The 12,932-nt window shown below is 39.6% G+C and overlaps 1 protein-coding gene across 2 annotated transcripts in view; it reads left to right on the top strand.

Moving 5' to 3' along the window:
- The window catches only part of SPOCK1 (SPARC (osteonectin), cwcv and kazal like domains proteoglycan 1), a 291,932-nt gene extending 281,268 nt beyond the window's left edge, over positions 1–10,664 (top strand). Inside the window, exons 10-11 of one of the 2 annotated variants that reach the window (XM_065644273.1) lie at positions 5,066–5,203; positions 6,225–10,664. In XM_065644273.1, the coding sequence (XP_065500345.1) occupies positions 5,066–5,203; positions 6,225–6,412 (326 nt within the window). In that variant the 3' untranslated portion in view covers positions 6,413–10,664. Of the gene's footprint in view, positions 1–5,065; positions 5,204–6,221 lie in introns of both variants that reach the window. The other variant, XM_065644271.1, reaches the window with a different exon arrangement.
- Positions 10,665–12,932: the final 2,268 nt, after the last annotated feature.

The raw sequence follows: 12,932 nt of genomic DNA, 5'->3' as shown, positions 1-12,932 counted from the left end.
CAGAACGAATTTACAGCTCTCCAGAAATGCAAAGCCTTGTCTGCACAGAGCTGAATATTGCCTTAATCACCTCCTAGGTCAGAATAAATACAGGGGCTGCTTGATACTCAAGCCTCCCATTTTTGAAGGGTGACTGAAGGTGCCACAGTGCATTGCCAAGGGGTTTGTGTCTTATTCCAGTTATAGTGCAATACGTGCATTCCTTGAGGTTCGGGTTTGCTTAATCAAACCTTACAAATATTTCAGCATATTCCATGTGTATGAGAACAGGAACTCATATCATCTCACTTTAGGCAGCCCAGCAGGATGCTTCGTACTGTAAAATGTGATAATTCTTGCCCCTCTCTCTGTTGACTATTGGGAGCCTGAATTGATTCATAACTTATACTGTTCTAAAATTAGGTTAACTAAATCCCCATATGGCATTTTCCCATTTAATTGCTAAAAAAAAATCAGATTGTTGAACTGAGTGAATTTAAGGTAACTAATTCCATACCCTAAAATCACACTGTGTTATGCAGCCTAGTATTTATGTGGTGGTATCTTATGGAAGCTTCCGTCCTAGTGCATTTGCGCACAGAGAGCCAAATCACATGAGGCATACCACTACAGATTAAAGTCTCTGTTTACAGAAAGCACAGCATTTCACCCTTGAAGAGTCTGCCTTACCTCAGACCCAGGCTGTCAAGCCCATCGCCAAGAACCCACGTCAGGTTCTTACAGCATCACTGGCTGCAGCACAGAGCATGCACGTCAGCTCCGCTGCAACGCTTCTCGGCTTGCTCTCAGATTTCAGTCTGATGTTCCTAGATACTCACGAGCAGACCCTACAAACAGAGCTGCTGCAAAGCTCATCTTTGCCAAACCCTGCCGTTCTCAAATGCCACTGCCATTTGGACTCAAGGTTCAGATACCTTATGAACAATCCCAACATTCATTGCTTTAAAATAAGAATAAGCATTCTCAAAGGCGACAGGAAATATGGTTTAGTATCACCATCCTTTCATGGCAAGTTCACATAAGATTAAGATGTTTCAGAGTTAAAGCTCCTGCTGTTCATAGCTGTGGGAGCAGAGGGAGGATTGATTGCTCAGTTGTGTGTGTGCTCCATTCAGTAAATATTTTGCATTTGTGTTCAAACGCATGTTGTGGCAGAAGAAGTCATGGTGTTTTCTGTCTCATGGGTGTCATGATTTTCAAAGCCACCTAAAAGAATAAGCAGCTCAGTTCCTAATAGACAGCTTTGGCTATCCCGTATTTATTTTATGCTTTGCTGTTATTTGATATATGCAATAAATGTCATCTAGGTTGAAACATAGGTGGTTTGTTCTAGTATGCAGGGAAAAATGATGGCTGTATTACAGGCAGTACAACATGCAGGCAGTTGTAGCACATATCACTGGGATCTGATCACAATAGCAGAGGCAAAATTACAAAGTAAAAGCAGTAAGAATGGTCCCTTACCACAAGTAACTTCTAGTTAACTGTATTTTTAAAAAAAAAAAAAAAAGGGTAAAAGTGACTAAACTCAACAAATCAAGAAGTGTCAATCATAGGTTGTTCCACAAGCTAGAAGATTATAATATAGAGAGGAACTCTTTGCTTCACCTACCTTGAAAGTCTGCCTGCATAATGGCACCTGTCTGTGAGATTTTAATCTGATCTTATAGCTATTTATACAGCAGAAAACATTGTCTTTTCTCTTCACTGACTGAAAAATCATGCAAATGGAAACCAAAACATACACATGACAAAAAACACTGCTTGTAGCAACAATAAAGATTGAAAAGAGAGAATAATATTTTCAGAGAAACTAGCCCTTTCCTTCTCTGTCCCTGACATGTAGAGCAGAGCATTACAGTCTGGGCAGTATGCATGAAGAAGATTTCTGTTAACTTATTAAAAAATGATGACTTTTGATATTTTGTTCTCTATATATTTTTCCAAATACATGACAGTTGCAACAAAGTATATTAGATATGTTGAATTTGGAGGCTTTTAAATAGAGTCTAGTATCCCAGGGGACTGAATTAAAAAGTAAACAGCACTATTCATCTTTTCCTACCAGATTTATCTAGAGTACAATTAACTGCAGAGAGTGTACTTTTAGAGCATACAACTGTGCAGCCTGATAATGCTTCTTCCCCATCACTGAGGTAATAAATTTCTGCTCCCGTCACTATTTTCTTCTGTATCAGCTCTGTGAATTCAACTAATATAATAGCTAATACCGGGAGCTGTGTGCTGGCTAGCACTTAATTCTGTCAGACTTTTACCTCTGTGCTTCACTATCTTTAGCATATAATTATTCTCCCCATGTCCTTTGAGGAAGGGGAGTATTATATAGATAAGGAAATTATGAAAAAAAAAAAAAAGTCTGGATCCATAAAGTGGATATAGATGCAACAGTGTTGTTTAAGTTTGTGTGGAATAATTACATACTCCATGGGACAAAGAGAGATAGGGAAGCAGGATTCACGAGCCTGAGGCAGTTCAGTGGGGAGTCACTAACATTTTATAGTGCTTGATAGTAAAGCTTGTCCAGCAGCCGCCCTCTCAGCACTTGTGGGGAAGCACCATCTGTGCAAGAACCTCTGGAGAGGAAAACTCCTTTCTCTTTCCAAACCCTGTGGATGTTTTCTGATGCCAAACCAAATTACGAGGTGAGATGTTCCCACTAAATGGGCTGTCTGGATGCCCTGCTCCAGAATAGCAGAGCTTGTTTCTAGTGCATACGGGAGCTGATTTATGTAGCATTTACAGGACGAATCATCAGGTTGTACATTTGCTCCCAGCGACTCTCTGTCCTCCCCACATTATCACCTGCACCTGACACACTGGGAAGGCCATGCTGTAATCTTCTCTCTGATGGTTGGCAGATGCTGTGACATTAGTATGCATAGTTAAATATTGAAAGTTCCAGTGTTACATACAAATTGGCATAAATTTCCCATGCAGAATGAAAAGTACCTTTTAGTCTCCACTGTGACGCAAAGTGTGAATCCTTTCTGCGCACAGTGATGTTGGCAGTGAGCCTGGGCCATAATCTATTTTTAAATCTATGGCTTCTACAGGCAGTGTGGAACGTTTTAATACCTGACAAACGTAACTACCCCTATGTTTATACAGTCCTAAAATTACATTCAGCCCTTCAAAGGCAACCGTGAAGCTGATGTGGCCCCTCGGTGAAAATTAGTTTGACACTCCTGGCTTACAAGAAACACAGTGAAACAAAGCAAAAAGGTCTGGTTCACAGAAGGGAGAGGTTGCATTGGCCAAGGAAAAAAGGAAGAATGAGATGGTTTGAAATGCTGAGGCTGTTCTCTGCTCACCCTGTAATGCCACCGAGGTTCCCCCTTTGATTCTTCCCTGGAGCCAGATGCTCATCTGATATAACAGATACAGCTATGCTGATTGACACCAGCTCAAAATCAGCACCTGAGCACTTTTCCCAAGGTTGTGTGTAGTTTGATGAACACCTTGAAAAAGTTAAGTACTTAACAGAGAGCGTGAGCATAACTATGTAAAAAAACCCCCGAACCAATCAATATTAAAGGATTGAACATGGAGCATTAACTTACAAAAACCCACAAAGGCAAATGCATATACATGGTTATTAGAACTGGGTTTTGTTTTGTTTGGGTTTTTTTTTTAGTAAATAGCGAAAAATGAGTCTTTGGTAGTCGTCAGTATGCTTAAATCTGTACATGAATATAAAGGCGGTACCTGTAAGCAAACCTGCTATAAGATCATGCTTTGAAGTTACTTAAAATACTCTCACTAATGGATGTGATCTCCAAAACTGATCCAGTATACAAAGATTTCTGCAGATATTCAAAGGTTTTTCTTGTCTTCCAGACCTACATTAGCCGCACAAACATTAGACAAGATCTGCAGTGCCAATGGGTTTGGAAATTCAAGGATTCACTTTATATAGATGCGTGTGTGTATGAGGTGATTGACTGACATCCACTTTTGTGTCTCCTATGTAGGAAATTTCATGACATTTGGCTAGCACCTTCTCATTCATTTTTTCTGTGAGAAATGTAGCAGAAATAGCCCCTTTGATACATGACCTGTCTGAAGAGCTGCTATACACACGGAACTAGTTTAAAAACTTACTGTGTGACGAGTAAATCACTGGTATCTTTGACAAAGGAGAAAAATACTTTCTCAAAAATCATTTGAAACAAGAAATTTGGGGAGCAAGGGTGGGTTTCTGCCATGTTTCAAATTGAAGCAATTGGCAAAGAAGAGAAAATGACTTCAGTGACCTCCCCTGGGAATAAAGCTAACTCATCTCGAAGGACAAGAGGGCTTTTCATATTGAAGTACATTTGCTGTATCTGCTGAAAATGGTGGGAACAATGAAATGGGTTTGTCTTGAGAGAACCTGTCTGCAAAAGCCAGAATGAACCACTCTCTACAAGGCTGAACTGCTTTGGGTTTATTGTGAGACAAATCTTGGGCTTGAAATGCAAAGACTTATTGACTTCAAATCCTGTTGTCGCTCTCTGTAAAGCTTATGCATTATTTCTCCTTTTATACGTGGGAACTCTCAGTAAATCGGGAGCTGTGCTTTAGATTAGTATGAATAACAAGCAGATGGCAGATACCTTCCAGGGATAATTACAGTGTTGTGGAAAGACTTCTATGATAAACACTGAAGGAGTGTAAATGGAAGGGAAATGTAGAATTAATGAAGTTGGGGTAATAATCCAGTTGCAAAGAAAAGTTTTAAAACCAGGAGTTTAATCTGAAAGGGGCTCTTTGGGAACATAAGTCATTCAGGGACAGACTGAAACTGTCTCTAGTGCCGTATGCCATCACCCTCCATGTGCTACATATGCACAAACATTTGTGCACTGTGCAGTGACCAGGGTGGCTGAAAATAGTTAATCATATGTAATTTCTGCTCCTTTTTAGGCACCAGATGATCAAATGTATTTTCTTGCCAATGTTGTAAACATCTTCTTGTAAATAAGTGACAAGTTCATTATACTCTAAATACCTGCTTGCTCCTACAGAGGCTTGCATTCCTGACTTTACCTTATATTCTATTCAGGTGCTTTCATCCCACGGTGCAATGAAGAAGGTTATTACAAAGCCACGCAGTGCCATGGCAGCACAGGGCAGTGCTGGTGTGTTGATAAGTATGGGAATGAGATAGCCGGCTCAAGAAAGCAAGGGACAGTGACTTGTGGTGAGTAACGATGTGCTTTCCTCAGACTACAAAGGAATTCATGTTGTTGTAAGCCCTGCCATTGCTGTACGATGGAGCACGATAACAAAAGCGACAACAGGGAAACATGGCTACCAGTGTTCAAAGTGCTACTGTATTTTCCTATTCAGACTCCAAATGGGGCCCTTATAGATGTATGGGTCCTATGGAAGTGGTACAGCAGAAGGTAATAGACAATAACAACTGATAAGATATTTTTGCTACCAACCTGGAAAATGTAGTAATTGATTTTAAAATTAAGGCTATAGGATTGCTATACGTGGTTATTTAATATATTGTTCTGTATATTCTGGAACACATATTTACTGGGACTTCATGAATAATGTCTTTCCAGACAAAGGAAGGCCTGACTGTGTAAATTAGCAACTGAGCTGAATAAAATTGCTGACAGGACAACATTATGTAGATATGTGAAATCACTAATTAGCTCTTAGACCTAGGCAAGCAGGATTTCAGCCGTATTCCTTCAGAGTGCTTCAGTGATGGTTGTAGACAATGCAGCTTTCTTCTTCATGAAGGAACAGAAAAAGCAGAAACCTGGAAGGTCTGGGATGCCCAGAATCACATCACAGGTGCTAGGCTCACTAGCTACATTTGCTGAGTGTGGTTTATGCGCTCAGATACAATCAATTTATGGAATATTTTTAGCCTGGTTCACATAGTCATGATGAGATGAAAGTATTTACAAGCAAGTATTGATTTTCTGGCCTGCGTGCTTGTGAACTGAATCAGACTCTCCAGTTGAGTCTCTAGGAGGGCGATACATAGTTTTCTATGCAAGTAAAGTTTTCGGAGTCAATTGATACATATTTGTCTCAGTTCAGGATGCAAATTGAAACGCAGAGGTTTCATGAATAGCTGAACCAATTAATTTAGAAAGTAACATTGCAAATAACAGTGACTTGAATGACAAGGCTAGTGATGAATGAGGGATTTGGTGTTATGTGAGGGAATGACCTTTACTACTCACCTGTTTCAGAAGAAGAGCAAGAAACCTCAGGGGATTTTGGCAGTGGTGGATCTGTTGTATTGTTGGATGATTTGGAAGAGGAACCTGAAGCAGCAAAAAAAGACAAAGAAGGGAAACTGAAGATTCATGTAAGAGCAGCTAATGAAGATGATGAAGATGAAGATGATGATAAGGATGATGAAATTGGTTATATATGGTAGTGCCCATCATAATGAGGACTCGCATTTTGCACAATATTGCAAGTCACATCATAACTCTGCAATTGTATCTGAAAGTACCTGGCACAAATATTCCCTCTCTACAGAGTTTAATTTTGTATAGTCTATTTAATTTAGAAGTCTTTTTTTTTTTTTTTTTCCTCCCAGCAAAGACTGTTTGGAATACAGCTTTAGTTCAGTTGGTTTGGGGATTTTTGTTCTATCCACAGGGGCAATGAGTTTTGTTTCAGAAACATTTCATGTCTTAATTCTCACTGGCACAGTTTATGAAATATATCTTGTGAAAGAAGAAACACAGCTCAACAAACCAATACAAGGCTTGGAAGCCTTTCTCACATTAGAGAATTTCTGTCATAAATTGTTACCTGGATCGTATCAGAAACAGTTATTTTTTTCCTTCATGAAGAAGGAAAAGTAGGTGCCTCATTTTCTAGTCCATATTTTTTATGTTCCATTAAAGAGGTAGGTCTCATTGGATAGTGACTCCTGGCTGCCAAGCACCAGGGGTTCAATCCAGAAAGAAACCCACTGGTAGCATTTTAATTTCCGTACATTCTCTGAGAATGAGTCCAACAGGCTTAGCCAAGCGCACACTGAAGGCAAAGCTCCCACCAGAGTGTAGATCAGCTCTCTGACACTCTTTATTTGGTTAAGAACATGGCCTTGACCTGAAGAGGTGATGAGAACCTGCACAGCTATCATGGACCAAGCCCTACAGGCAGGGAACTGAGTCCATCTGCCTTTCAAAGTGTTTAAGGAAAGAGTGTTTTGTGAATTTGTAACATCAGAACCACCTCCATAGCTGCTCCTCAGCTGCTGTCTGAACTTATTTGCAGTAAGAGCTGCACTAACATCGCAGGGGCGGCCTCTGCTTCCTGCTCACTCGCTGTGGATCTGCCTGCTCTTCATTTACTCTTAGCCATCCCTCATTCCAAAGTTATAAAGCTGTCAAAGACACTAACCATCAAAAGTAATAAGCTGTTGTTGCTTTAATTTAAATAGCTAATATTTATTTGGCCTGTTCAAAAAAGCAACTTTAGGTTGTCGTGTTTCAAAAGTGCAACCCCTTTGCTCAGTGTGACAAGCTGCACACTTGTAATACTCACACATAAAAGAGAATCATTTTAAAATACAATATGTGATTCCCTCATCATCTTCCATATATTCGTAGCTTTTCACTTGTGTCACAGCATATTGACATAAAATTATTTGCTGTGTCCTTTACCATTGCAGTTCTCTGATGCAGGAATGTACTGTGGGTGACCTTTTATTATTTTACTGTTTTCAGAAAAAGTACCTTAACCCCACTCTTGCATTAGGAGGCAGATTTAAGTTGGTTTGGTTTGTTGGGGTTTTTTTTGCCTGTGAGTTACTTTGCAGAATGAAAAATTTGCATATTACCCAGAAAACTCATTAGATCAATTTTTTTTCTCCTCTGAGTTAGTGCTGAGTATAGAGGTAGAGACAGTATGGAGTCAAAACACAGCTGCTTACATATTCACTTGCAAGCAGGAAAATACCATGCTGGTTGGTAGAAGTCAGTTTTTTAGGGGTGCTGGCCCAAGGGCCGTGGTCCTCAGCCCTCGCCAAAGCCAATGGCCAATGCAGCCCCTCTGTGCAGGGCCTTTGCTTTCAGACAGCAGAAGAATTCCTTTTGGACACCAGGCATTGCAGGTGCTCAGTTCCTTTCTCCTCTTTCATTTACTATTCATCTAGATCAATGACCTGAGAACAAAGAACAAGCCTGTGTAATTATTATTAATGCAGAAGGATATGTAAAATCATGAGGAATTCGTTGTGTGTTGTTTCGCGCCCCAGCATCCTCCCAAAATCTGCTATCAGTTATTTGCAAAAGGCCTGCAGTCCACCCTGCCTCAAATCCCTTTGGTATTCCTATAATTTTTGAAAATTTATTTAAAAATCACTGTCCATGAGTGAGTTTGCCTTTCATAGAAAGTTCAAGCTGACTTGCAAGACGAATAGATAAAAATCAGCATTTCTGTTTCCCTAAATAGTATTATTTTTTTTTTTGTGAGGAGCAATTGAACACCATCAGTAGCTTGCTTCTCAAACATCATGGCTGGTTTCCTTCTAGTATTTTATTAATTAAACCCACGTTCTCTGGTTCTAGCTCTGCTGTCCTGTACAGGACTTGCTTAAAGCACCAAGTTGCCATTTCCCTCTGACATAAAACTGAGCTCCACAATCAGTACTTAGGCTTATCATCCTGGACTTATTCTCCTCACACAACTAGGTGTTTTTTTTCCTGCAGTCCTGTTTCCCTTTGCAATGGCTTATCCTGGAACTATGGATTGATTCAAAGTAAATCCCACCCAGCTCCTCACCAGAGTGAAGCCCTTGCAGGCAGCTCCAGGGTCCAGGGTTGCAGCCCTTCTGTGTCACATGCAAACATGTAAGATGGTTAAACAAAAGCTGTTAAATAAGCCTCGAAAAGTGAATGTAGAGATCCTTCAGTTTACACGAGCAGATGCACCACAACCATCCATTCCTCAATACCACTAAGCCTCTCTTCGCTGTAATCTCTCACATGCAACTATTTCAAATCTGAGCTGGCAGGTTTTATATCTTAAACTATGAAACAATTACCCATTGTCCCAGACTCACCAACTTGAATATGCTGTGGGTACCAGTCAAACTGGTCCATGTCCAGCACAGCCAGGCAGGAGGCCAGATGTCTTGGCTGGTTTGGTAGCACATTTCCCTTTGCCCAGAAACAAGCGTGCGCGCACACACGCACACAGACACACACACACACACACACCAAAAAAATGCCATTTTTCTTGACTAGTTTGGTTGGGTATGGCTACAAGATCATTTGAAGAGCGAGCGAGAAGTGTCACATCACAAGGTGTCGCAGCCAGGTCAGGAGCAGGACAGACGGGCTGTTGTGCCTGGAAGGGCAGCAGGGGTTGCTTTAAGAGCACGTTTCCAAACCACACAAAGCTCTTTAGCAAAACCCTTTTGTGATCCACTGGTGTTCTCCAGTGGCTGGTGGAATATGCAGCCTATATATACATGTGTGTCTGTATATATACATTTATGCACATATGTATGTGTGTGTGTCTGTCCAATTTGGCAAGATGCATTAAGAAAATGTTTTACTTTTTTAAAAGAAACTAGTGAGTCTACCAAGACCCAGTGCTCTTCCAGATCAAGCCCCTTCCATTCTTCATGCTTTGTAAAGGATTTAATTTGCTTCCAGCTTAATTTAATTCCTTTTCTTTCCTTTTTTTTTTCTTTTTTTTTTAATCAAGCAGGACTTCACATCTGCATCAAGTCATTGACCTTCCAAACATTTTCTCATTGTGAAAAATGGAATCAGAGTTGTCCCATTCTTTTAGAGACACAAACCAATTTTTAATCTCATTTTCTTTTCATATTAGAGACTATGAAATACTGTTAGGCATTGCTTTATGTTTCAAGGTGTCCTTTTAACTACTGTGGTTAAATCAAAATCTCCTTGAGTTCGGATTTCAGCACAGTTGGGTTTTTTGGGTCATTACGGGCCTTTGCTGTGAACACAAGGAATCTTCTTCCTTTTCTTTGCCTTTTTTTAAGCTATTCTGTGCTATTATTTTAAACCATTTGAAGTGTTTATTTAATATTTATTCTACAGTTTATATTGAAAATGTAAAGTTTATATTTAAAACAAACTATTTGGTAGTGAATGCTTCTCTTTGCCTCTGCAGCCTAGTCTGTTAGTCTCAGTGTACATTCTGGCATGGGAATATTTTGATATTAGAAGTTTTGTAGCATTTTTCCCTTCAAGCAGCAAATGACATAGATCTAAGGTCACCACTTGATACAGACCACCAGATCACTCAAGCTTTGCTTCCTACATTTGTTGGCTTTTATTGCAGTCCCTTCTGTATGCCATTCAGGTTCCTTTAATACATAGACTGCTCTGTACAGTTACTATACATCAAAAGGCCCTTTCTACAGTAGGTGGGTTTTGGTCTTTTTATACTTTTCTCAATGCTGTTGATGTCTGTTACTGTTAAACGTGTAGATCTGTAAGGAGCAATCCAAATATTACGTGTTTCAGTTTGATGTCCCTACTGTAGATGGATGTAGACTCTCATAGTAAGTAGAATTGCATAGTAAATTCCGAATGCTTTTTCCATAAGGAGTTAAGTGGAATGTGAGCATTTTGCTATCTTTGGTTAACTGTAAATGCTTAACTGTAGTCTGAAATAGTTGCATTTTTGTCTGTCTCAATAAATTTTAATTTGTCTGTGACTCCTTATTGCCTGTCCTGAATTTTATTAAACTTTAGGGATCAAAAATCCTGCAGTGCCTTGACTCAGCATTTAATCAGGCCTCGAAATAGATAGTCTTTTATATTTGGTTTATACCTTATACCTCTGTTCAATGTCAGCTATAATCTGTGAAGTTAAGGTCTCTCAAAAGCTGTATTTTAAAAGCAGAAATGAAACCAAACTGAAAGTAGTAACTGTACCAAAATCAGAACTTTTCGAATTACATCAGAATTAATTTTTAAGGAACTAGCTGGGGGGAAAGGGGGGGGCTTTCATTTTTATTTCCTCCCCAATTTGCAAATTGTGATGTTTTTCTGTCTCTTCTGAAGGTATCCAGAGTAATTCCATAAGCACAGCCACATTCTACAGTGGCCATTATCTACAGTATAAATAAAGACAAAATTATATTGAATACAATTGGTGGGAAGCCATCCTCACTTAGAAATACCTGGGTTTGTGTCTCAATTATCAAATTAGAGCTCCTCTTTAATATTATTAAGGAATTAACAGCCAACATTATTACAGTACTAATTACAGAGAAATGTTATTCCATCACCTTTCTTCTGTGTATGCAATATTTAAGTACCACATGAAATCATGAATCAGATTTTCAAATATCTGTGCAATTATTGTCTCATTAAGTAACAGGTTTATAACTTCTCTGTCCATGCACCATTGGCTGAGTTTTGTCATCTAGGGTCAGCATCTGCCTTAAATTTCTGTTCAATGGACTGCATTCGTTAGCTTATTTTTACTGTGGGTACCACACATTACTTCCAGTATGTTGCCTTACCTGACTGCAAACAAATGGGCTTTCCGTTTCCAAAACCACCTTGAGACTCTTTGAAGTCGTTCGATCTTTCATGTTGAAGTGATTCACCAACGCCAGAATTCCGATACTGCGGCACTGAGGACTGGAAGGGAAGCAAACCAAATATCAAGCTTAAGAGTGTGTGAGTTGCAAATTAGGTTTTAGTTGTGGGAAAGGTTAATGATTGGCGTTATTTTTATTGTTTGGGGTTTTTTTAATATCCCTTCTAGATTCAAAATTGCAGGTGACTTGCAAGCTTTGTTGTGTATTAGACATGCATAGCTACACACACACCCCTCTTTTCTATACATAAATGTGTGTGTATATGTATGATCATAACATGTGCATGTATATGTGTACACAGAGTATTTGTGTGTGTATATATATATAATCTAGGATAGGATAGGATAGGATAGGATAGGATAGGATAGGATAGGATAGGATAGGATAGTTTCGGTTGGAAGAGACCCTCATGGAGTCCAACCATAACCTAAATCTAGCAGTAAACCATGTCCCTAAGGACCTTATCTATGCATCTTTTAATCACCTCCAAAAAAACATGTACTGTTATGATCCTTTGCCCTGAGAAGTGTTGGTCAGGGGCAAAAAGTGCCAGAGTGTTTTGGAGGGGTGAGGTAGAGCTTGCAGTGTGCACAGGGACGGAACCCTGTTTTTTGGGATAGCCACTTCTGGCAATTCCTTCCGTGCCTCATATAAGGTTGAGATGGTGCTTTATCACCCATACTTTGCTGATCTCTTCTGTAACAACTTGTACTGGGGCTAAATGCTCTGAATTTTGGACGAGGATCTTGGACTAATTTTCATGGGCTCTCTGCCAGGGTGTCACAGCTGGAGTGTCTGCAGCTGAAACGTTGCTCCAGCGATGGTAAAAGGTCAATTGGGCTTCTGTTGAAATGATCAGCAGGGATGGCTCATACCTGGAGGACAGCGGAGTTCATCCTCACCCAACATTGTACTTTGCATCCTCAGTAAAATCTGCCAGACCACACTGGGGGTGACTGAAACTTCTACATGGAAAGGGGCACACAAGACGAAGTTACAAAATTAACCATTTACAAAGAAATAGCCTCTTTTTCCCCCGTTTTCCAATATATAAAAATGTTTTCCTTACCTGACTATTTTGCTAACGATATACTGTTCTTGGTTTGTTCTGTGCAACTTTCACTGTGAGATGCATGCGGACACTTACACACAGAGTCTTTTATTTTCTCTCTCTTACAAAATTTTCTGTTGATATCCACAGCAGCTATTAAACAGTAGCATTACAGCCTTCACTGATGATTAGTTTCATTTTTCCTTAAATACTGACAGCCAAAGGGTGAGATATTAAAAAGAAAAATCATGTCACAACAGCTTTGCACACTGTACGACTTTTTGAATAGATTAAATA

This window comes from Caloenas nicobarica, chromosome 13 (assembly GCF_036013445.1).
Source record: "Caloenas nicobarica isolate bCalNic1 chromosome 13, bCalNic1.hap1, whole genome shotgun sequence".
NCBI lineage: Eukaryota > Metazoa > Chordata > Aves > Columbiformes > Columbidae > Caloenas > Caloenas nicobarica.
The sequence above is the reverse complement of the archived record's forward strand: the minus strand, read 5'-3'. Positions and strand labels throughout refer to the sequence as shown.